The 26,209-nt window shown below is 44.1% G+C and overlaps 1 protein-coding gene across 1 annotated transcript in view; it reads left to right on the top strand.

The window, feature by feature from the left end:
* The window catches only part of TRIO (trio Rho guanine nucleotide exchange factor), a 347,159-nt gene that overhangs the window by 162,464 nt on the left and 158,486 nt on the right, over positions 1–26,209 (top strand). Inside the window, 2 exon segments of the mRNA XM_034657080.1 lie at positions 3,561–3,791; positions 18,097–18,219. Of these exon segments, the coding sequence (XP_034512971.1) occupies positions 3,561–3,791; positions 18,097–18,219 (354 nt within the window).

Here is a 26,209-nt window from a genome sequence, read left to right as displayed (position 1 = left end):
ATTTCTATGCAGTAGAACAGTAGCCTTCATAAATTTGTAGCATATTGTTTCCTTACATAATACTGCTCTACTAAATGAAGACAGCATTTTGCTGGAAGTCACTGAAACAGAAATGATATCCTTTATGTGCTTGAATAGCTTCTTTTCAATCGACATATCCATAAAAGCTGCCCTGAGGGGACGCCTGAGTGGTTCAGCCAGATAAGTGTCTGCCTTTGCCTCAGGTCGTGATCTCGGGGTCCTGGGATTGAGCCCCACATTGAGAACCACCTTGGGCTCCCTGCTCAGCGGGATCCTGTTTCTCCCTTTCCCTGTGCTGCCCCCACTGCTCGTGTTCTGTCTCACATGCTCATGCTCTCTCTCAAATAAATAAAATCTTTAAACAGAAATGAAAAAAAAAAAAAAGCACAGAATTAGAATTGTTTCCGAAAGGTCTGTTGGAGAAATGCGGTGCATGAGCATGTGCTAGAGTCATGTGCTGTCTGTGTGTGGTCACAGTGGGCGTAAGAGATGTTCTCTTGCCCGGAATCTGTCTGCCACTTTGGCCGCCACGGTGTCTGCCACAGACTGCACCAGCGGGGGGACACAGACACGGACACTTCAGTCCCTGCTTAGGAATTCCCAGAAGGCAGGGTTCTACTTAATAAGTTGTCTTATGTTGAGGTATTTGTGTGTTCACGTTCTATGTAAGAACTCAGCCATTTCCCACCAGCCATCTGTCATGAGCCAGCGTGTTCTTCTAAATCCAATAATGATATCTGCTCCGGAGCTCTGCTAAATATTGCAGAGACCCCCGAGGGAAGACAGATTCATTGGAATATTCTTGCTCATATTATTTATTTATTCACAGTAGTAGAATATTAGTGGTGTCACACGAATGCCTGTGAACCCCTGGTGAGGCCTAGAGAATTTTGTATTTCTAGTGTATGATATAAAACAATGGCTTAAGATAAGTTTGCTTTCTGCCACTGTAGAAGTCCCAAGGCTGGCATTTCAGGACTGGTACAGTAGCTCTGTTAGTAAGAGATCTCTGGGTCCTTTTGTCTTTTGTCTGTTTAGCAGGTAGGCTGCCACCCCTAAGGCTGCCTCAAGGTTATTATTAGCTGCCGAAGCTCCAGCCATCTCCACCAAGTTCTTGGCAGCAGGGAGGGGAAGAGACAAGGGGGGATGAGCACCTCCTAAACGTCTTTCCTGGAAGCCCCCTCAATATTTTTTACTTCTGTATATTGGCTACTCTTATTTTGTAAGTGAGGTTGGGAAATGCAGTTTTATAGCTGGGGAATTGCCATCCCTGACTATCAGGGTTTGGCTGTCAAGGAGGGGCCAGTGGACTTAGAGGAGTTAACTATCCATTTCTCCCATACTTCTGATCCATATCCTTCTAAAACATATTCACCAGATCATATGCTCTGTATGTTTCTTCACTTACGTTTTCTATAAGGAATAAAACTTTGAGGAACTACTTATAGGAAGCTTTGCTAGGCTGTATAGAATGTGAAATGTGTGACTTGGGGCACTGATTTTTAGTCCTAAGAGAAGCTACACCCCCAGTGATTAACAAAACATTTTCTGATGCCTGCTAGAATAAAATGTATGAGTAATCTATCGTCACATAAAATTTATATGTGTATATATAGATAAATACATGTTACAATGTAAATTAGAGACAAAGGTGATTGATAATAAAATGTGTTCCTAAAAATGCCTAAGGACATGCACAATATAAGAAAAAATTAGATATTCAGATTTTTTATTAATGTTGGCCATAGATAAAAAATTGTTGTGAATATAGCAAATGCAGGTCAGACGTGTGTTATATTGGTGACTCCAATACAGAGAATGGTATTATCGTGCTGCTACTTTGAAATGGTAAGCCACTCTTACGAAGTTCCAAAGAAAACCAGGAACTACTTTACTTCGACTAACATGGTAATTGCATTCCTGGAAAAATCAGTGTATGTTAAAGTAGGAAAAAAAAAAGGCGGGGAGGAGGAAGACTTCACGTGTCTATGTTAAATAGAGCCTAGCTCAGATAATTGAGCAAGACAGGCTTCATTTTGAGGAAATATCCTGCTTCTCTGGATCCTTCACAATGAGTCCCTTCCCAAATGTGTCATGGTGCTTTGCTCTCCATTGTATCAAAAATGCCCATTGTATCGAAAATTCAGTGACTCCTGGGAGCAACTGTTTTAGAAGACTTAAATTCTCACTATTTTTGTTTTTATACAGGCCTGATACTAAATCGTTTAGTTGGTTCTTTTTCACCTGTTTTCTTTGGTTATGTCACCTTGGCTGTTTCTGACATTTTGCTTTCTTGACACATTCGATCTGTCTTAATCTACAAAGGCTGACAATCAGCCTTCATGAGCACTAGTCAGCACTTCCCACAGAGATCTCAGAATCAGGTCTGGGAAATCAAACACGTTCCATTCCAACACGACTGAAAGTTGTAAGACCCTGAAAGGAAATTCCACGGCTTTCTGGTTGCTAGGGGCTTCCCGTATTGGTCTGTCTGGCTCTCCTCCTCCTCCCTCTCCTGCATTTTGCCTCTGAACCCTGCTTGTGTCTATTCGCAAGGCTCCCATTTGCTCTTCCTTTCTGTAGAAACCCAGTGAGGTTTTCAGACTCAGAAGTGTCTGAGCACAGGGATCATGGTGGTGGGGATGACTCAAGAAGCCCCCTGAATCACAGCCTTGCTATGTTATGGGCCACGTGTCTTTTGTATTGTCTGATGTCATATTTTTTTCTACCACATCTGGCATAGTCCTTTATAAATCTTAAGAATCACTTAAATATGAAAAATATATAGTGCTTTTCTTTCCATATTACACTTTTACCTTTGCTTATTTCGTTGGCTAGTCCGAGTGCTTTCATTTCATTGTAATTTGGTAGTTAGCTGCCATAAGATAGAAATAATATTGAAATCTCTTTTAAAAAATGATGGCATTTCAATTAAAATTTCTTTAAGTTTGTGAATCAAGTAAAATGGCACTTTAAAATTTTTATTCTGTGAAGTAAAATTGCTATCCAACTACATCAGAAAGTTTAAGTACATATTCTTTGCCAAAGGTTAGATAGTATTTTTTTAACTGAGGTTTTGAGATTCAGTGTTAAAATTTTGCTCTACTGTGATTGTTTAATTCTAACAATATCTTAAGGGAAAATTATTACATCTAAATTTTAATTATATCAACTGACATATGCCAGATACAGCAAGATACTATGTTTATTCATTAAGAATGGCACCTACTATCCTGTATGAGAATGAACATTCTTTTATTTTAACTCAGTGTTTTACCACATTTGGTCCTGTGGCATCACTGGAGAACTGAGGGGTTTGTTTTAAATTTTATTTTGTTCTTTATAAAATATGGCTTTGAGTAAAACTACTGTTCATATTTGTGTGAGTGTGCATGAGAGTGTGTATGTGTGTGAGAGTGTGTATGTGTGTGGGGTGTGAGTGTGTATACACACATGCACACGCACCCTTCCGAGCACAGGGATCACGGCCTGGGTCAAGCCGTGAACCGTGGCTAATCGCCCGTCTGTTTTGTCGGAAGGTGAGCCAGGATGGGAAGTCGCTCCTTGACAAGCTCCAGCGGCCTCTGACTCCCGGCAGCTCCGATTCCCTGACAGCCTCCGCCAACTACTCCAAGGCCGTGCACCATGTCCTGGATGTCATCCACGAGGTGCTGCACCACCAGCGGCAGCTGGAAAACATCTGGCAGCACCGCAAGGTCCGGCTCCACCAGCGCCTGCAGCTGTGTGTGTTCCAGCAAGACGTGCAGCAGGTCAGTCCCAGGGCCTGCTTTGCTGCATGGGGATGGAGTTGGGAGTTTCGGTGAGTGCGTGTCACCCCGGGCGGATCTGTGCTGAGAGACTGAGTAGCTGATAAAGCCAGGGGGAATGGAAGGATCACATGTGGGTGGCATACGCCCATACGCACACGCACACACGCGCGGCTGCTTTGCTTTCCATGAGCGACCATGGTTTTGAGAATGCACGCACAGGCTTCTGCTGGCCGCTAGCTCACATCGGCAGAACACGTGAGGCGGTGCAGGGCCTCCGCTGGAGGCTCTGAGGTGTGTTCTTGAGACAGGTCGTCCCCACTTACATTTATTGGTGAGTATAACGCCAGAGGTGCTTTACCTGGTTTCGTTACAATTTAGCATTTGTCTGTTCTCTGGTTACTGAAGCAGTAAGCCAACCTTGCTTCTCTCCCCACTTCGATAGTGCAGTCTGTGGTGCACAGTAGGTGCTTAACAGATACTAGTCCAGTTCACAAAAAGTGGAATGTTATAACTATCATTTTCTAAGCAGTTTTCCCTTTTGTTTGTTATTGTCAGCAAAATAAGAGTAAGTCCAGCAGTCCCCGTACATTCATGCCCCTGTTATGGAGTAAAGAAGATTGGCCTGCTGCCAGGGTTTTGAGGATTAAAGCTGCAGTAGCATATAAAATATGGTACAGCTTTAGTGATAAACTAGATAATAGTTGTGTCCTTGCCCTAAAAGAGAGGGCAACAAGGGTGTGGATGAGGTGTGAATGCTGGGGCTGAGGGAATTCTGGGAGTTGGCGTGCTGTCACGGAGTTAGGTATGGAACAAAACCTCTCTCTTCCCTGAGCACCCAAGAGCCCAGGAGCATTGCTCAGTCACATACGGATTCAGATTTCACTCTCCCCGCGTGCCATCTGAAGGCCAGTGGGCTTTCCTGCTCAGTGGGCTGGGACCGTGGAGAGTCGCGCTGTGTTCCCATGAACACGTAGATTCTCTATATTTTATTGACCCTCCTTCTTCATGTAACGTGAGTCTGGTGAGTTCAGAATACTTTAAATTGCTCTATAATTTTTAATATTCCCATACAGTGCTTTGATTCTACTTATGGGTTTTGAATTCTCTGAAGATTGCATATACCAAGTACCTCAGAAACGATCATTTTGATGTTTTTCATGTCTCTTTCCAATGCTATTTTAACCAAAGAGGATAATTGCCAGGGAAAGAATATAGAGGGGGAGTCAATGTCAGGGAGATATTTGTGAGAAAAGAGGTGCTGTGGTTGAAAGCATGAATATTAGCTTCTCCTAATTGTCTAAAAACTTCCACAAACCATGAAATGTTAATAGTTTCAGTATTAAAGGACTTCCCCATTCATCTCTCTGTCCCTTGGATCAGGTGTTCATTACAAACCCATGGACCAGCACGCCTTCTGGCCTTGTGTCTGACACAGCAGCAGAGGTTCTCCCTCCCCTGACACCCCAACTCTGAGGGCTCCACGGGGCGCCAGGCACATGAGAATAAGCCACTGGACAGTTTATGGCAGGGAGAGGCACCTTTGGGAATAGGCTGAGGAGTCTAGCCATCTAATTTGGCACCAAGTACTTCATGCCCTTGAATTTGAAAACAGCAAACATTACGTTTTATATGTGGAAAGGTAATTATGATAATTATGAGACCAGTTCTTTAAGCTACATTTTTTTTCCCTCAAACATCAGGTTGGGTTGGATGTTAGCAGGAGAAAGTGTTTTGCAATACACATCATGCATACATGGTCCTATTAGCATTCCATAGAAAATAGATAATTGCTCTTTAAGGGAAAGTTCTTTTGATTAAATGATCTGGAATGGCCTGGACTTGTTATGCAAACAGGAAATTGCTGTGTAGGCTTGACTTGTAGAGCAAGAACTGAAGTTGATAAGATTACGCAAAGCAAGCACTTTACCTCGAAGGAGTCCATAGGATGTCAGAACCAAAAATGTGTTTCTGAAACGCAAGCAATTATAACATGTGGAAATTTTTGCTATATTGAGCTTAGACTAGGAGAGGTAAGCTGAGAATAAATGGGAAAAAAAAAAGTAGTCCTTTAGAAAGACATTGTCAGCAGAAGGTAAATTTGTAAAGATGAACACAAAATCCACAAAAAATGTAAGTCAACTAGATACCACAGGTGGTTTTTGCTTGGTTGTTGAGAAAGCATCTGTAAATCCTGCTGAGAAAAAAGAAAAGCAACCAACCACATAATGGGTATGGAATGATGACATTCTTATGGAAACAACCGTCCCAAAGAGGACATGCTTGTCTGTGGAAAGCTCTTTGAAAGGACAGAAGCTAGAGTGTCAGCAGTGTGTTCTCCAGGAGGGGCGGGGGGCAGTGGGAGAATGGCATGAGGAGTTTGGTCTTCGACTTATGAATAATTTTGGTTTAGTGTTTAGTTTTTTTTTTTCTTTCACAAGCAAAGGGAATTTTATGATTCCTGTATGGAAGGTGTTTCAGATACCCAGATGCTAGGGTGGGTGAGGCCACCGGTGCATGGTCCCTTACCACTTGTCCAAATCAAAGGCTGGAGGAGGGGGCTGGAATGACTGACTCAAACACACACGCTCCCTGATGACAAGTAGAAACCTTTGTCATTGTTCCCTTAAAATGAATGCTCTTTCTTGATGATCAAGTAATAGATGTATTCCCACTGCCTTATGTTCACTGTTAGAGCAGCCCTCCGTGGATGTTTGGGTGTGTTACCGCTGAGCGGTGATCTTCAGTTTAGGGCACGCTGAAGTTGGCTCTAACGTCATCATTGTGGCTGAACATGTTCAGGTGGGGTGATACGTGTGGAAGGAGCCCATAGTGGTGTGCTTGCAAACTCATTTTCCTACTCACCCGTTCAGTCTGCCTGCCTCTCACATTGGGGCCATTTAGTTACTCCAGCGTGTTGGGTGAGGTGGAAGGGCCCCAGAATTCCCTTTCTGCCCTCCCCAAAGAAGCCCCTTAGGCAGGGAGATCTCCTAAAAAAGCCTCCTGGCCCTACCCCCACCCCGGTCACCCCTCGTATGTATGAGCATCACCCCCTTAGAGCTGTTTCTTGAAAGAACGCCTTCCAGTTGATGTGGGGCCCTTAACTAATATTCTGAGAAAACAGCGAAACAAATCCAGTATCCTCTAGATTCTTCTCATCCACATTTCATTTCTTTTTTTTTTTTTCCAAAATCTCTCTCACGTGTGACACTCAGATACAGAGGTAACTGTATTGCAGACGTCAAAGCTCCTTTCCTCGAGGAATTGTAATCTAGTAAAAGTAGATCATTTGATAGTCTAATAAATTATACCATACCATGTTCAGATTTAGTGTTGAATGTCTTTGGTTATTGTCAGGTGTAATTTCGCTAAGGCGTGAACGTGAGTCATGCCTCTGAAGGGGTTAGCTGGAGTGAGGGAGTGAGTACAACTAGCCGCCCTCCTCCGTGTTATCTGCCTACCCTGCACATGCATTTTAAGGGTGAATATTGATGCTTTAATGATTTGTGCAAACGTGGGGGCTCCAGAAAGCTTTGCCTGTATCCGTCTCAAGTGTCAGGGTGTGGTGTACAGGGAAAACGAAGAGTGCCATAGTAGAGGTGCAAGTCCCAGCTGCCTGGGTGCCATGAAAGTCTTCATGGGAGAGGTAGGGTTTGAGCTGCTCTTTGAAGGGTGGGTAGAAAGTCAGCAGGTTGAGGATTGGGCAGTGGGAACTGTGGTGAGATTCAAGATCCAGACGGGCAGGGTCTGTCCAAAGAGCAGCAGGCAGCCTGGCATGGTGGAATGGAGAGGGATGGAGGTGTGAGATGGGGCAGGTGGTGAAAGGTGACCTCATGATGAAAGCTTGCGACTTGTTTCTGTAAGCGAGGGTTTGCCATCGAAGGGACACGGTGGGCCTCGCCTGAGTGCTGTAAATGGGTGCCAGGGCCTGGAGAGACTTGTGAGTGGCTGTGAAACACGTAGATGGCATCTTGGTGCTTCACGTGCTTCCTAACGTGTATGTTTCTCTCCTCTCCTACTCTCACAGCCAACCTGCTGAGCTACTGTTTTCCCCCACTGCACTACATTGAGTTCACACCAGGTGGGGCCTGTGCCTTGTGCATTTCGACTCGATGTTCTGGGCGGTGGGGGTGCAGGACAGGGTACTGCACGTGTTAGAAAGCTTGCCCTGGTGGCCATGTGGAGAGTTGGAGGGAGCGAGACTCCAGTTGAGGAGACAGGCTGAGTCCTATTGTGGACATCCGTGCTTGTCATGGAGAAGTCTTGGAGAGCAGAAGTGTGAGGTCCATGGTGCAGTGATCTGTATTTTATTCATTGGTGTTTCCCAAATGCCTGGGATTCAGTTCAATATTTGTCTAATGAGTGAATGCATGGATAGATGAAGACATTTAAGGAATTACCCAATTTTGCTAATTAAAGATTGTTTTGGGATAAAAGTTTCTTCATTTATTCTGGAATGGGGGTGGGTTGGCCTTATATTGGAAACAAGTGATCTAACTAGGAGATCTGCTTGAAGGAATAGGAGTTTTGCTAGATATTGGGGAATCAGGAGTGGCGGAGGAAGGAAGGGATCATTTCAGTGCATGGGAATTGTACAAATATGGCAAGGTCCCTGGTACAGATTTTGGCCACTTGAATGCAAAATGAGGATCTTAAATGCAGCAGGGGGAGGGAAGTCAGGATATGCCATAAAGGCAAAGGAGGAGGTTTCCAGTGCACAGAGAAGCTAGTTTACATGTTTGTCTTGGGTCCGAGGCTGTTATCCTTACACCACTAAAAGCCATCTCGTTGATGCTTGACTTAGGAGTTCTTGGTTGGTGTCACCTACATGGACCTAGCTTTTAACCGAAGGTTTCTGAACCTCATTGTCCTTTGCTCATTAATTTAAGTCAAGAGGGTGGGTTTTTCTCGTCCCACTCACCAGAATCATTATATAGCCCTAGCTACTTAACACTGTCTTCTGTTTACATTCCCACGCTCACAGTTTTGATTGTGGCTGGTGATAAGAATGGTTAGAGGATTGCCATCTTTTCTGAGAGTTTCTCCATTGGAATTAGGGAGTACTGGAGGGTAAGTGTTTGGGGAGGAATCGGGAAGCTGCTGGGGACTGATGGAGGCTGATGCTGATCTTCCTGGTGGGTTTAGAGCCAGCTTTAATTACCTTTTGTGGTAGTGTACACAGGAGAGACTTGACTGTGAGGGTGATCTTAGTAACCAAGCTCACAAGGAGCTGAAAGTCAACAGTGGGAGTTCAAAGGGTGGGAAATGGGTGAATTTTCTTCCCCCAAAGCAGATAGAGTACAGGATTGCAGGATACATGAGCACTGTGAGCTGTCAGGACAGGGAGCTGGAGCCCAGGGGACTGGGGTAAATCAGAAGTGAGTAGGGAGCAAAGGTCATTAAGCCCTTGAGGATTCCTGCACTGAGGAGCAGCAGAGCCCAGCAAACCCCAGCCCCCTTTTATTGAGTGCCAGCCATATTGCCTGGGGCCCCAAAGTGGAAAATGCCCAGGGATTAGCTGGACAGGGGATACTGCATGCATGTGCATTTACACAGTTCAATAACTAGACTTACCTTATACATGATAACTTCAGTGTCCCAGATTAAGATCTGGACATAGGAAGATTTGGGGGGGGATGGACAACTTTGGACTCTTTTATATTCATTTCCAAACCAAGAATGGGAAAGGTAAATAGATGCACTGGTATTGATAGAATGATGGTTTGGTTGGAGTTTCATGGGAATATCCAAGGTGAGACTATTTATATGAATAATAACCTACCTACCACCTTCCTCCTTTTCCTTCCTTAGCTTCTTTGTTTTCCTTAAGAAATTTCATGTACTTATGTAATTAAAACTAGGGTAATAACCATGAGAACTGGTGGTTTAAATATTTTTAGACGATAGATGGGTAGGTAGATCATATAAAAGTTTAAAATTCCGCCAACTTCTCTTTTTTTTAATTAAGTTTTTAATTTTAATTCCAGTGTAGTTACCATACAGTGTTCTGTTAGTTTCAGGTGTACAATAGAGTGATTTCGCGGTTCTGTACGTTATTCAGAGCTCATTACGATAAGTGTGCTCTTCAATCTCCATCGCCTTTTTCACCCCTCCCCCCACCCACCTCCCATCTGGTAACCATCAGTCTGTTCTCTGCAGTTCAGAGTCTCTTTCTGCTTTGTCTCTCTCTCTCTCTCTTTTTTTTCCTTTGCTCATTTGTTTCTTAAATTCCACATGAGTAAAACATACGGTGTTTGTCTTTCTCTGACTGACTTATTTCACTTAGCATTATACTTTCTAGCTGCATCCATGTCATTGCAAATGGCAAGATTTCATTCCTTTTTATGGCTGGATAATATTCCATTATATATATATATACACACACACACATTACACCTCTTTACTAATCTGTCAGTGGACACTTGGGCTGCTTCCATAATTTGACTATTATAAATAATGCTGCTATAAACATCAGGGTGCTTGTATCCCTTTGAATTAGTGTTCTTGTATTCTTTGGGTAAATACCCAAGTAGTGTGATTACTGGATGGTAGGGTAGTTCTATTTTTAACTTTTTGAGGAAATTCTGTACTGTTTTCCACAGTGGCTGCACCAGTTTGCATTCCCACCAACAGCGCAGAGGGTTCTCCTTTCTCTACATCCTCGCCACCATCTGTTGTCTCTTGTGTTTTTTGATTTTAGCCATTCTGAAAGGTATGAGGTGATATCTCGTTGTAGTCTTGATTTGTATTTCCTTGGTGATGAGTGAGGGTTGAGCATCTTTTCATGTGTCTGTTAGTCATCTGGATGTCTTCTTTGGAGAAATGTCTGTTTATATCTTCTGCCCATTTTTAATTGGCTTATTTGTTTTTTGGGTGTTAAATTGTCTAAGTTCTTTAAGTGTTTTGGATACTAACCCTTTCTCAGATATGTCATTTGCATATATCTTCTCCCATTCAGTAAGTTGCCTTTTAGTTTTGTTGATTGTTTCCTTCACTGTGCAGAAGTTCTTTATTTTGATGAAGTCCCAATAGTTTATTTTTGTTTCTGTTTCCTTTGCCTCAGGAGATACATCTAGAAAACTGTTGCTATGGCTGGTGTCAGAGAAATATTGCCTATGCTCTCTTCTAGGATTTTTATGGTTTCAGGTCTCACATTTAGGTCTTTAATCCCCACCAAGCCCTTTGTGAGCCCTTCTTCATTGATTTCACCTACGTTCCCTTCTAGCCAAGAAAGTGTACATGGAACATGTGTTCTGACATTGCAGATGCTCTTAGATTAGTTAAGCAAAAGTAGCTCTCGAGATGCTTGGGTGGCTCAGTTGGTTAAGCATCTGACTTCTGATTGCAGCTCAGGTCATGATCTCAGAGTCCTGAGATTGAGCCCTGAGTCAGGCTCACCACTCAGCAGGGAGTCTGCTTGAGATTCTCTCTCTCCCTCTTCTCCTCATCCCTGTGCTCAAACTCTCCCTATCCTTCCCTCCTCCATCTCTCTCTTTCAAAATAAGTAAATCTTTTTTTAAAAAAAGTAACTCTTGCAACACAGGACATTGTGGTTCTGTAGCACACATTCGCCGTAATATTTGCTGTACATTTGTGTAACTTGCAGATGTTTTTTGTTTGTTTAAATAGGTTATTTTTCCAAGTGAGCATTAGGCTTAGTATACTTCAGAATGTTCTAGAAACCATATTTTTTAAAGAAGATCTTTCCATATTAAGAATAATTCTATAGATTTTTAGGGCTAACTTAATTCTGGGTTTGGAATACAATGAATGAAGAAACAGCTCTTGGCTCCAGTGGAGAGAAATAAAGAAATGGAGGACTGTCATTATTGTCAGGCAACTGTACATGCTGGACCTGAAAAGTTCCCCCTTCTTCCCTCAGGCCCCAAAAGCCCACAGATGTGTGTTGACTTGCGTCTCTCATTTCACTGTAGAAGTTGTGCTGTGCAGATCATAGAATTTAGAGCCAAGGCCCTTGTGATCCTCTCAAGCTAAGCTCCTTGTTTTCCAGTTAACAGAACTGAGCCTGAAAAAAGTCCAGTGACTTGACCGAAGCTCCAGGAAGCCTGATGGTTTTCTAACTGCTTCCCTGCTCTCCACCTGAGGAGGGTGGTTCGCTTCTGAGCCAATCAAAGAGCAAAATTAAATTGACATGTTGCTTAGGAAGGACTATCGAAGTGGGGCTTTTCAGGCAGGGGAAGGGACTCTAGAAGCTGCAGTTGCTCACCACTGTGAGGGGTTCAGTTAGTCCCCTCGGGAGTGGGTAAGTGGGGGCAGAGAAGGCAGGGGAGAGAAGCCCTCTGCACTGACTTGTGGCTTCTAGTGGCTTGAGTCCAGCCCCTCACAGTTGCCCCGGGCTGTGTCCTCCTCCTGCTCTTTTCCATGCAGTTGGTCAGCAAGCCTGGCCTCTACCAAAAAGGGAAGAACATGAACGAGGATGCTGGTTTCAGGTAAAATATGCTCTTTGCTTCCGGAAAAGGGTACCAGGCATCCTGAGAGAGGATGTGTATGTGGAATTCAATAATATAAACGCAGAGTATCCTTCTTTTGTGATTTTAACTTTGTGGGCAAATTTCATTAATAGCATAATATTGGATAGCCTCAGGGCAGTGCTAAACACCAGGCTTTCATACAAACATTCTCTAAGCGAAGGCCTCCTTTTTGGTCTCCTGCTTCCCTTTAGCAGTTTTGCAGTGATGTTACTTAATCACTCATTCTTTGTTATAATCGTTAAAATACTGTTGATTTGATAAGAAAGCTCTGATCTAAATGATTGTTTCAGGAGCACTTACTTAAAAATGGCAATGGGAAAAAAAATAAAATAAATAGATAGCCCCGGAAACACAGTCTGTTTTGAGATTGGCATCCCTGGTGATTTAAATGAAAACCAACAGGGGTCGAACAAGGAAGTAACTAAATGAAACTCGGTTAATTCTCGCTTTATAGGAGATGGGCAGGGAGGAAATTAATATTTTGCTACTGGAAAAATCTGATTTTATATTAAAAAAGAACATGCTTAGGGTATTTTAGAATTATCTTGGTTTTTCACTTGATTCATGTGTTTGTGTGTTGTAAGCTGAATAAACGTGACTTTGAAGGAGTTCTCATTATTATGACAGAAAACGCTTATTCAGTGATTATGTCTCTTTAAAATGGTAGCTGGATTTCAGAGATATTTGGATACTCTCCCTGGATACTCTTTGGATCTGGAATTCCCAGTAAAACCAGACTGGCTTCATGTGTTCTTGATTGTTTTATGTCCAAGGTCTTATCTAGTTTTTATAAGCAGCTATTCTAGAGCTAGAACTCTAATTTTAGTTACAGTGTTCATGTAGGATCTACAAGCCATGATGTGATGTAATGACGGGTTAGAGCCTGAGTTTGGGGCTGTGAAGACCTTCATGTGAATCTCTTTTCTCAGTCTTCTTTCTTGAGCAAGTCGTTTCACTTCTCTGAGCCCCCATTTCTTGTTGACTAGGGACAATAATCAAAGTCCACTCTCTCATTTGTAGCCCTTGGGGATAGAAGTGTTTGGGGTTAAGAGTTTTTCAGGGGCGCCTGGGTGGCGCAGTCATTAAGTGTCTGCCTTTGGCTCAGGGCGTGATCCCAGCGTTATGGGATCGAGCCCCACATCAGGCTCCTGCGCTATGAGCCTGCTTCTTCCTCTCCCACTCCCCCTGCTTGTGTTCCCTCTCTCGCTGGCTGTCTCTGTCTCTGTCGAATAAATAAATAAAATCTTTTAAAAAAAAAAGTTTTTCAAGCTTTAGGAAGATAACAGAGTGCGTATGGTGTGTGATAGAGGACACTAGTGGGGTCTGGGCCACCCCCCATAATCTAAAGGAAAGCATGGAGATTTCTGCAGCCAAATGTACAGGACTAGAGACTACACTACCAGATGTTGGTGCCAAAGGGATTTTTGGGACCAAGTTTTGAAAAAATACTGAGAATTTTAGAGTTATTTCAGCTTTTTTGTGGATAAGGGATTATGGACCTGCTTGTGTTGCCCTCCCAAACATACATGGAATAATCTCTCAGTAAATAATGTTGGCGGCAGTGACGTGATGCGGGACGATATTAGGAAGCTACTCCAGTCAGTATTTGAAATAAACACCTCTGCATTTTACTTTATTGTTTTTTTTTTAAAGATTTTATTTATTTATTTGCCAGAGAGAGAAGAGAGTACAAGCAAGGAGATTGGTAGGCAGAGGGAGAAGCAGGCTCCCCTCTGAGTGAGGACCCCAATGTGGGACTCAGTCCCAGGACCCTGGGATCATGACCCGAGCTGAAGGCAGACACTTAACCAAGGGAGCCACCCAGGCATCCCCACCTTTGCATTTTACAGGGAGAATGTCTTTACTTTGGCCTTATACTGTCTGTTGTTGAGATACAGGTTTGTGAGAATTAGTTTCCTCTGATGAGGGTGTAGTATTTAGTCACAAATTCTTAAAGAATCAATCACCAGAAATAGTAATCCAGGAAACAGTGAGCATTAGGTCGTGGGGGCTGGTCACAGAAAATCACATAGGTCGTACAAGATGGCCAGAACTCTGCTACGTGAGTTGGTGGGAAGGCACCAGCAGCTGGTTCCCACAGCCTTGAACTGAGAGTTGGTAGTGTTTGCTTCAGCAGAGGTCATTTGCCCAGGAGCTCCCCAGCTGTTTGCAAATAAGAACAGCTCTTTCCTTCCAGACCCCATTGTGCCAGCTGTATGGCACTTGAGCCGACTCAAGAGGCGTATAGACCAGAGGTTAAGAGAATGGACCCTCTGGGTCTTAGTCCCCAGACTGTCTCTTCCACACGGTAGTAGAGGGTCCTTGGTCCTGTGTCTTCATCTGTGAAATGGGGATATGATGTGCCTTCCCTACCCCAGCTCACCGTGAGGAATGATGGCTTAGTGCACACCCAGCCCGGGTCAGCGCTTGCTGCAACAGCAGGTTCCCAGACAGCAATATAATTATTAGGTAAGAAATGAGCATAACCATACTTGCCATCATCATGATCTGTCTTGTAATCACAAGCAGGGAGTTAAGCTGAACAATATGACGGTTTCCTGCCCATCTGGCATTTTGCCTTAGATGCTGAGATGGTATCTGTGTTGTGTTGGTGGCTCACTTTGGAGTGACCTGGACCCGGGGGCTCTCACTGTGTCCATTAGAGGGCGCTGCTGGACAGAAGAATGAGCTTGCACTACTTCCTCTGCGCAGAGAGGGAGGTAGCGTTGGCCTCCCAGCTTTGCTGTCCTGCCCAGGAGCCAGGTAGCCGGTTGGAAGGGATCGCTGTTGTCCTTCTCCTTCAGTCTAGCAGCAGAGTGGCGAATCCTGTGCCAGCCTTGTTTCTGGGGCTGGGGTCACAGGACCAATGACAGCTGCTGGCTGCAGCTGAGGTCAGAGAGGTGGCTGGCTGGATTAGGTGGATGAAGCTCCTGACTTGCAAGTATTTTTATGTTTTCAGTGGAAACGATTCCACAAGCATGTCTTTGAAATCGATTCAGGATTCCTGGGCGATCTGGGAAATGTTCTCAGACTTATAAAAGAGCAAAAGTCTCATGGGGAATTTGGTTTTGAGTATGAGCTGGATTTCATAATTGTCTGCCACTATTTTTTTTTTAAGTGCTTGGAGTTTGTACACCTTCTTTGAATTACTTTCCTGTTTGTTGGAAATATAATTTCACCTGGTATTTACAATTCTGTCTAAAGGAACCACTAATAAAAGAAAAATTGTAACTCTGAACGGTTGGTTCGTAATAGCTTTAATTTCCAACTTACACTTCCTGAAAGACTTTTCTTAGGCTTCAACACCAATTTTTATTATTTTAAAAATACTGTATTTTGCTTCCTCAGCCCTTTCTACCAAATAATGTTTACATTTTACTTTTTGAAATTGTGTCCTTATTTCAAGTCTATATTGACTTGCCAGTAATTATCAGGTTTGCTGTTTACCAGTGGCTCAAATTTCTATTAACAGTAAAGTTGCGGAATATACAGAAAATACTGTAGTTAAAAAGAAAGATCTCTTAGCTTTTCATGTAGATCTGGTAGTCAGGGAGACGTAGCCTAGGTATACTTATGTATCTTTAAGATCTTTTCAAGCTTAAAATATATGATCCTTGTCTCCTGTGTGTTATTGGCTCCATGCCCAGAGGCACATTCCATTTAACTCTATCCATCCTTGAAGTTGAGTCGTCTTGAAGTTGTCAGTGGACATTTTGTAGGAATGGAACAGGATCTGTGTTTTATAATAGGAATTAAGAGACTCATGTAAACAACCCAGCAGCTTTATGTCTGCCTTGAAGTCAAGCATGAATGTAGTACTACTTACTAGTGGTAATACTAAAGCGCAGTCCCTCTAGCCCTCTCTCTCTTATCTCAAGAAAGGACAATAATGTAACACTAACTAAAAAGCAATGGGTGGGGCGGCTGGCTGGCACAGTTGGAGGAGTGTGTGACTCTTGATCTTGGGCTCATGAGTTTGAGCCCCATGTTGGGTGTAGAGATTACTTAAAAAAAATTAAACTGAAAAGCAACAGATAATTATAGCTGTGCCACCCAAGAGCTTAAAATCGGATGGAACTCTGCCACAGGCTGTGGTTTAGGGGTGGGGATGGTGCGTGTACTGTATATCCGGCATGCTGGGGTGACGTGCTTGTCGTAGACCTCACAGCTCCCCGTTACGATCACTGAGAACCAAGGAAGCTACAGGCCGGGAGGGATAAAGAACTCACCCAGAACACAGAGCTAGACCCTGGGTGTGCAGCAGGGGCTAGAAACGGAGGGTGGAAACAAGAGAGCTTTCAGGAGGCCTGGGAGTGAGGTGACAGAATACATGTAGACCCACTAAGAAGCACTCCAATAGTGTGACCCCGAGGGACCAGCAGATCGGTGGTATTGACAAAAGAGGTTCAGAAATGAGCTCTCGCAATAAGGTAGCTGTGTGGCTTTAGCTGAGCCTCTGCCACAAGGCTTGGCTCCTCTATCGTCCCCCCCCCCCGCCATGCATCACAACTCTGCTAATTCTACAGGGTCTTTAAGAGGACCACCAGCGATTTATTCAGGTTTGCAAACTATTTTAGTTACATGTACTACTAACTTTGCTAAACCCTATGCAGAAAGGGCCCTCGGTCAGGCGCTTGGCTTCTGAAGGTCACTGGTTTGGAGCGATGGATAACAAGACCAGGTGGCCCTTACCAGCTGCCTTTTCTTTTCTTTTTTTTTCTTTAAGAGTTCTGTCAGCACAGCTGATCTCTCTAGTGCAGGCAACAAAGGGCAAGGGATCCTTTTCATAGCACTGAATCCCAAGTTAAGACCCCTTTTATTTTGCCATTAGTGGGGTACCATGCCTGGTCTGCTTCCAGATTGTCCCCTCGACCACTGTCCTGGCTGTTCCTGCCCCAGTTGGTTCTTCAGTCTGAGATAGTTTTGATCCATATGCATTGTTACCATAGTTACTAAATGCGAAGTATGAGAGGTGGCCTTTAGCAGTGTGTCAACAAATGTATTTGAATATTTAGATACCTTGTATGTAAAGTTTTAGTTTATAGCAAAAGATGTCACTGACTTATTTTTTGCTAGTTCTCTTTTCCCCATCAGAAAGAAGCCAAATGTACGTTTGATGGTAGTGTAAATATTTTGTTAGATAATGTCAGTTTTCTGTGGTTTCTCAAATACGAGAGCCAGTGAACTCCTCAGCACTGACTCTGAACCTAGAAACATCGGATCGCAGTGCTTAACTTCTGCTCCCTTTCTGTAGGTGGTGGATGTCAACTTGCAAGAACTTTTAAGTAATTAAATTCATGGAATGTTTAGCTTTCACAACAGCTTAGTAGTTTACAGAATAAATTACCTCAAAGACCAGCACGGGGGCATTTAAGTGTTTTGTTTTCTTAAGTTTTATTTATGTTTTCAGTGTTCTAAAGAGACAGAAAAACATTAACTTTTGTGGTTCAGCCTGAATGCCTGAGTTGTGAAGCTTTGAGCTTTATAAAAATGTTAAGCTAAACTGCTTGATAACCACTGTCTTACCCAAAACCTACTCAGTTTTAGATGTTCCATTGTGCATAAAATGAGATGAGACTTAATCATTATTGCACGTAATGATTATACAGAGACAGACTTATGCTTTTACGGTAAGAGCCGTTGAAAATCATGTTGGGGAAGCTGATCGGACGTGGTAGATTAGTGTCCAGTTTTTTTCCTTTCTTTGCTTCTTGTTTGTTACAGTTTTGACAACAGCCCCTAACAGTGGGTAGCCCTCGCCATCGAACAAGGCAGAACATTGTTTTTATGGCATATATACCTGTACTTTATTTTAGGTGCTAGACTGGATTGAGAACCATGGAGAAGCATTTCTGAGCAAACATACAGGTGTGGGGAAATCTCTGCATCGGGCCAGAGCTTTGCAGAAACGTCATGAAGATTTTGAAGAAGTCGCACAGGTAAAACCATGGCTTTCGCTGTATTCTCCCATGAATACCTATGTGGTTGGTTTTGAATTCGTTTTAACCACATCTGAGATGGGTGATCCTTGGCTAGCTATGTTCAAAGGTGATTCAGAGCAGGTAAAGCTCAGATTGGAGAGTGAGGTTGTCCTTGCCTGCACAGAAAGATGATTTCGTCTGTTGCCTAGACCATAAAATAAGGTGTTCTTCACCCAGAAAAATGCCCTGAATGTTTTCGCCGTATTTATTGTACCAATGCCTGTTGCCTCATTTGTGAGATTTCAACGGATAATCAGAGAGTAGTGGTTCATCTTGCATTTCTGTAACGATGGGCCACCATTTCTTGTCCTCTTCCAGTTCTTTCAAATACATGTGCTTAGAAACAGGAGGCAGGGTGTGTAGTGTGTTTAGAGCACGGGCTGTTTGGAGTTGAAGCATTGGCTATAATGCTTACTAGCTGTGTCATTTGGAAAAGTCTCTTCACGTTTCTAAGATTATCTTATCTGGAAAGTAGGCATAGGAAAGTCTTCTAGAGAGGAAGTCAAGTGTGCGTGTGGCTGCAGCACTTGGAAAGCACCCAGGCCAGGGCCTTACTACAACTTATTATTTGGTAAATGTGCTTTTTGTTTTGTGTTTTGAAAGAAAGTGGAGTGAACAAAGGGGAAATTATAATAACGTGGTGCTGTGTGTGTGTTTGTTCCGTATTATATGGAAGTTATAAGGAGGTGAAGGGGAAAAGTTATTTTAAAAAGAAGTCCAGTAGGATACATCAAAACTGAAACACATAATTGTAAAACCGAGGGACATCAAAGTCAAAGTCTTAAAAATGAGGAGAGAAATGACCCAACAGCCCCTGTGAGAAGCACTATTAGAAAGACAGTCGACTTCTTGGGGCGCCTTGCTGACACCCTTGGTTGAGCATCTGACTCATGGTTTCGAATCAGGTCATGATCCTGGGGTCATGAGATCGAGCCCCGTGTCAGGCTCTGAGCTCAGTGGGGAGCCTGCTTGGGATTCTCCTTCTCCCTCTGCCCCTACCCTCCACTCACTTTCTATCTCTAAAAAAAATAAATTCATCTTTAAAAAAAAATAAATAAAAGTTACCCCACTTCTCACCAGGAACCATGGATTCTGGAAGTTGGTAGAATAGTCTTAAGGGAAATGAACTCTGAACCTGGAATTCCAGATCCATCGGGACTGTTGTTCAATGATGAGGATAAAATGTAGACCAAGACTGAGCGAGATACTTACCAGAAGAATGAAAGCATGTCATTTATTTTTTTTTAAAGATTTATTTATTTCAGAGAGAGAGAGAGTGCACATGCATGAGTGGGGGGGAGGGGCAGAGGGGGAGGGAAAAGAATCTTAATCAGGCTCCATGATCCACGATCATGCCAGTCATGGGGCTTGATCTCATGGCCCTGAGATCATGACCTGAGCCAAAACCAGGAGTCAGACGCTCAACCGACCGTGCCACCCACGTGCCCCAAGGCATACGGTTTAGTAAGAATAATGGAAGCAGCCACTATAATGTGAATGCTGCAAGAAGAGGGACTTTGTTTTGTTCGCTTCTCTATCTCTGACGCCTAGAACAATGCCTGGCATATTTAAGTGATCAGCAGATATTTATCAAATGAATTAGTTAATAAAAAGGAAAGTATGAAAAGAAAGGACTGGGATCAAGAATGAGCATAGAAATTGGTAAATATATTTGTAAATCCAAGGACTGACCATTTAAATCACAGATGGTAGATTTGGAGTTAGTTAAAAAGAGCACAGCACAGAAGTACCAGAGCACTCAACGTGGGGGAGAAAGTGAGTTCTGAGGTTGGAGGAGGTACTGCTTACCTGACTCTCGTAGACTCAGGGGCACATTAGCACTTTGGAGTGACCACTTAAAGTCTAGGGATAGGAAGTGTCAAGCGTAGCAGGAAAAGAAACACAGAAAACTGGGTGAATAAAAATTCATGGAAATGGGTCAGGTGGAAGCAAAAGAAACAAAGACAAAAATCATGACAGAAATCACAGAATAAGATGTTGTAATTTGTTCATAAGTATCAGTAATTACAATAAAGGCAAAATAGATTTTACTTGTAAAGAGGCAAAAGATTCTCTAATTATCTCTTAAAAATCATGCTATGTATTATTTTCAGGGACACACATAAAACATAAATACCTAAGAAGTTTGAAAATATGTAACCTAGTAGAGAAAGATCCACCAGGCAAATATTAACAAAAAGAAAACTGAATATTAGGAATATTAACATTAAGCAAATAGGTTGGAGAGTATAAAAGCATTATTAGAAATGAAGAGGTTCTGGGGTGCCTGGGTGGCTCAGTCGTTAAGCGTTTGCCTTTGGCTCAGGTCATGATCCCAGGGTCCTGGGATCAAGTCCCGCATCAGGCTCCTGTGCTGAGAGCCTGCTTCTTCCTCTCCCACTCCCCCTGCTTGTGTTCCCTCTCTTGCTGGCTGTTTCTCTCTCTCTCTCTGTCAAATAAATAAATAAAAATCTTGAAAGAAAGAAAGAGAGAGAGAGGAAGGAAGGAAGGAAGAAAAAAGAAAAAAGAAAAGAAAAAAGAAAAGAAAGAGGTTCTTCCCTTATAAAAGGAAGAGTATCAGTAGACATCCAACAATGTGGCCTCATCTGTAAGTCAAGAGAGAGAGAGGAGTAAACCGTGGCCGTGTGTCCGTAGATTCTACATGGCAGAGGGTTCAGGTACACACTAGTTTGGGGAACTGAATCTGGGACAGGCTTATGGGATAACAAAACAGTCTACACTTAAGTCTTGTTCAGTAAAAATGCCTTCTCTGCACGTCCTCACGTATAGAGTAGATGTCTACATGCCTTCTCTACACGTCCTCACGTACAGAGTAGATGTCTACATGCCCTCTCTACATGTCTTCACATACAGAGTACATGTCTACATGCCCTCTCTACATGTCTTCACATACAAAGTAAAAATGACAATCCCGGCCTTTCTGCTTTTCTGATCTTAAGAAAAGAGCAGGAAAAGATGGTGTGTTCAGCAGCCTTGCCACAAGCAGGATGCTATCTTTGGAGCATTTTTCTTGTCTGTTTTATGTGTGGTGTCCCTACTTCATGCCTGTTGGAAAATATTTTGTCTTCCTCTTGTAGAAGAAATGTGGAAAATGTGCTCTTATCTCCCCCTTCATTTTTTCCATGTGATAAGCTACTGCTGTGACCGATGCAGTTTGGGGATGGACATGAAATTTGTGTTATATGAGCCAAGACTTGAGGCACTGAAGAAAGTAAGAGGCAGAACTGCAAACAGCTAGGCTCTGGAGATGGAGGCTGCCCCCTCAAGTAACATGGTCACCCATGACGGTAGGCTGGGCTGCCCTCGCCTCTTCCCACTCCCTCCTGAGCTCCCTGCAGTAGGGAGGATGATGGTCTACCAAATGTCCTCATGTGTCCAGCACCCCGTTGACCCTTCTCCCTCCAGTTCCTGTTGTTCCTTGGATTCCAAATTAAGGAAATCTCTGCTATGGCTAATGCCCTATCTTTTCATGGTACTCATTTCCTCTGGTCTAAGCCAACCGTCAAAGCCATCAACACAGGTTCCCAGAGGGCAGCAAGACTGAGAAGACTTTCTCTGTAGGAAACATTTCTGCCCGCAGGTTTCTAAGGTAAGCCAGGGGTCAAAGTAGCACCCTGAGCTGTGGTCTGCTCTTCACCCCTGGTTTAGAGAGAGGCAGGCACTTGTTTGCTCCCACGTCTACCTACTCAGCTGAGCCCCAGTCCTTTCTTATCTCTGCTCTTTGTCCCTGGGATTCTAAGGGGTGCCCAACCCTCTTCCCCTTACACCAGAAGTGCTTCAAGCCCCAATCTGAGCTGTGCATCAAAAGAAGCCTTGAATGCAAACACTTCGTTCACTTTGCAGACTTCTGTATCCACTTTCCCTCCCTTTGGTTTTCAGATACTGGCCATGCATCAGGCATTCTGACGGGCCCTGGGCGGGGGGTGGGGGGTAGGCAGTAAGCCAGACCGAGTCCTATGAGTCAGCATGGCCACCTGTTAGAGGGTTTTCCCTGGCAATAGTTGATGTCTAAGCAAAGACCTCCAGTTAGTGAAATTCAGCTTGGTGACAGAAGGAAGAAAATACTAGAAGCCATCATGGGGGCATCAGGTAGGTTGGACTGTTGAGCAACACCACCAGGTGGCCTGCAAGGCTGGAGGCTGGGGAGCTGTGTGCACACTGCCTGCCTCCCCTCTCTGGGGTCCTCTCTCCATTGCCACCCGCCATGGGTGCGGGCTCCAAGCTCCACCCTGAGCATGACCACAGCCCCACGTGTCCCCCAACCATCGCTCCTGCTGTCCTTCATCCACTGGCATGACCTGGGCCTTCCAATTATGACCTCTGTTCCTGGCATCTTCAGGATGCCTTTGTTCTTTTCTTTCGGGCCCTCAATATTTATGGGCCCTCCCCTCTCTTGAAGAATGCCGCTTGATTCTTCTGTATTTTTGAGCCACCAGTTGGCTTCAGAAGCGCATTCTGCCAGCAGGTATGCTGCGGTTGCCGTGGCTCAGAGTAGGCATTCGGCTGTCCGTCATCGTTGACCGTGAACTGAGGCCCGGCCGCTTCCATCCTTCCCCTCGCTGTAGAGTGAAAATCTCTGACCTTTCCTGTCCACAAATATGTGGCGACAACTGTTATGTGCTGGGCTTCAAGTAGTTGGTAATGGAGGTCTAGAGTTTAGTGCATGGTCGGCCATGTGTGTAGGGACATTTCAGATCACACAGAATGCCCGTGAACCATTTCAGGCTAGTTCTAAAAGCTCGCTCTGCCTCGGAGTGCACCACCAGGCCGCGGAGGTAGAAGGACCGCCCTGTGTGAGGAGACCCAGCCACAGATAAAATGAAGGGGGGGTGCATCAGACCTGAAGACATAGGGTGGACTTCTCCTTCTGGCCCCTCTGCCTTGTTTCGTCAAGACTGTTTTTATAGTATTTTAAGCCAGAAGAGGTCTTGACTATGAGATGGCTCCATAAGGAGTCTGGCTTTTGAAAACCTTGTGTAGCAGCCTTGGTCTGGACAAACAGCGGCCTTGGTATCGAGGCAAGATTACATCTTGTTTGTAGCCTCCTTCACTGAAGTTCTCTGGCTTTTCCCAAGGGACATAGCGTCAGTGTTGCTGCAGCACAAGCGAGTGAGGCCCAGCGCAGTGACCTTCACCACCCTTTCCCTCTGCCCGCCCCCGTCCTTGACTGCTCTCTGGCAAAGCAAATCGCAGGAGAAGTGCTCGTGGTAGAGAACCAAGTTTCTATTCTAGATTGATGTTATCTTTTGGACAGGATCCCTTAAATATGGGAGCAGAGGTAGTGTTAGTGCTTAATCAGGAGCCGTATTTCATTTTCTGAAACATATTCACAAAAGTAAAACAGGGGCACCTGGGTGGCACAGCGGTTAAGGGTCTGCCTTTGGCTCAGGGCGTGATCCCGGCGTTATGGGATCGAGCCCCACATCAGGCTCCTCTGCTGTGAGCCTGCTTCTTCCTCTCCCACTCCCCCTGCTGTGTTCCCTCTCTCGCTGGCTGTCTCTGTCTCTGTCTCTGTCAAATAAATAAATAAAATCTTTAAAAAAAAAAAAAGTAAAACAAATTTGGGGGTTTAGGGAGAAGAAAATTCCTTTTCGCCGTTGCTTAAGGTTGTTTGTTTCTTAGGGTTGCATGTTGAAGGGTCCTTTGTAAAATCAATTCTAAATTGTCTTTAGAGATCTAGAATTAGCCATTTATTTAATGCACTTAATATCAGCTTCTTCAAAACAGCGAGTTGTGGCATATGATGAAGTAACAGACACGAGAAGGAAGTGGTGAAAGTCCTATGGCTGGATTCATTTAACACGTACTAAATATAGGTTAATTGTGTAGAACAGTGCTGGTGTTCTGGGAAGGAGGAACCTGAGGAGACGTCAGATTAAGTTGGTGGGAGCGAGTTGCGCAGCCTGGCGAAACTTCTTCAGGGCACGAGACTTCTTGCAGGAGCCGCTGGCCCGGGGCTTTGTTTCAAGCGCCACGGTCGCCGTCAGGACGCAGTCAGATCCGTGTGGCATGCAGTGTCACAGAGCCAAGAACGTCCTCTCTACTAACCTGAAGATCCATCCCTTCTTTATTCTGTACAGTGATTGTGAGTAGCTGTTTCCCGTTGCACAGATCCGGGCTGATGAATTACAGGGCGTGACTGTGCAACCATGTCCCATTTCCATGCACAAGCTTTAAGGAAGAAATGCGGGCTTCCCCACAGAAGCTTTCTGCACCTGACTGTTGGCAGGGCAGATGCTCCTTGCAGGCATTTTCTCTTTTACCTTCTAAGTAAATATTCAAGTTAACATTCCTTTTTAGATTTAAAAAGCTATGATTACAATAGCCAGTAGAATAAAGCCCACAAAACTCTGGTTCAAGGAAGAAGCTGGTTTCGTGAGCACAGATTTCTTGAATATGATTAGTAAATCTCTGGCGTGGCATCTTCCCACGGGCTTGGATCCGGCGAGTGCTTACACTGCCTTCTCTCCTGTCTGCCTGTCCCCTGAGATTCACGTCACCTTCCCAAGATGTAACGTATTGTGACAGCCTTCTCCATGAAGCTGTTTCTGTCAACAACTTTTTATATGTGCCATGTAATTATCTTGTCTTCCAGGATAAAGAAGTGTGGCATTTAGGAAAGCAGGAGACATTCCATTTGGGCAAGATTTGCAGAAGATAATCAGGCCTGTTCTCCAGTTCCCTGGTCTCTCCTGAGCTCATTGTCCTCCTTTGTGGAGGCTTTGCGTGCAGCATGTCCTAAATTTCTGATTTGCCACAGTTAATAGATCCTTGCTTCTCTAGCACAGGCTGCCATTTTGCAATAAGTTCATTTTTTGATATAAGGTGCGGCGTTTTGTCTTTTTAAATAAATTAGTAGTGGAGAATTTTGGCCCAATGTTTACTATCAAGTATTTCCTTTGGGTTGGCATGTGCTTACAAGATATCAAATTTCCCATATCACAGACACTTCTTAAATGTCCTAATGCCTTCACTGCTTTTATGACCATGGGTAAGTTCCTCCGTCTCCCCAAGCCTCAGTTTCCCTAGCTGTAAAATGATACCTAATTCCTACCTTCGCCAGGTAGCTGAGACGAGACTACGTAGACACTATGCCTGGCACTCAGCAGGTGCTTGTAGTGCTGATTCTCTGCCTGGAACCTTCCCCACTCCCTCCCCCCCAAAAAATTATTTCTCCGGTACAATGCTAACACCTACAGATGACAGTCAGTAGTCACTGTTTTGCTGTACCTAAGTATGCACCATACAGACTTTGTCACGTCTGCTCTTTGTGTCGCAAGTTTTATCATGCTGTAGCGTGTTTCAGCTCTGTATCACCTGTGTGTGTGGGGGGGGGGGCTGGCTTGTGTCCTGTGCTTTCCCTTTGTGGATGAAAAGATGATCCCTGGGGGGCACCTGGGTGGCGCAGCCGTTGGGCGTCTGCCTTCGGCTCAGGGCATGATCCTGGCATTATGGGATCGAGCCCCACATCAGGCTCTTCTTGGGAGCCTGCTTCTTCCTCTCCCACTCCCCCTGCTTGTGTTCCCTCTCTCGCTGGCTGTCTCTGTCAAATAAATAAAATCTTTAAAAAAAAAAAAAAAAAGAAAAGAAAAGATGATCCCTGGCAGTTTATGGGCCTTTTAAATGATTCAAAACACTGGGTGTGGTTTTTTTTTTTTTTTTTAAGATTTTATTTATTTGAGATAGCACAAGCAAGGGGTAGGGGGAAAGGGGGAAGCAGACGCAGACTCCCCACTGAGCCGGGAGCCCGATGTGGGGGACCCTGGGATCATGATCTGTGCCAAAGGCAGACACTTAACCAACTGAGCCACCCAGGCGCCTCAGGACACTGGGGTTTTTAATACAGATTGTAGAAGTACTGGCCCATCATTCTTTACTGTTACGTTAGTATAAAGTACCTTGAAAGCTTTCTATATGCAGACTTCGG

The sequence above is a fragment of the Ailuropoda melanoleuca genome, chromosome 3 (assembly GCF_002007445.2).
Source record: "Ailuropoda melanoleuca isolate Jingjing chromosome 3, ASM200744v2, whole genome shotgun sequence".
Classification (NCBI taxonomy): Eukaryota; Metazoa; Chordata; class Mammalia; order Carnivora; family Ursidae; genus Ailuropoda; species Ailuropoda melanoleuca.
This window is presented reverse-complemented; position numbering and strand designations above follow the sequence as displayed.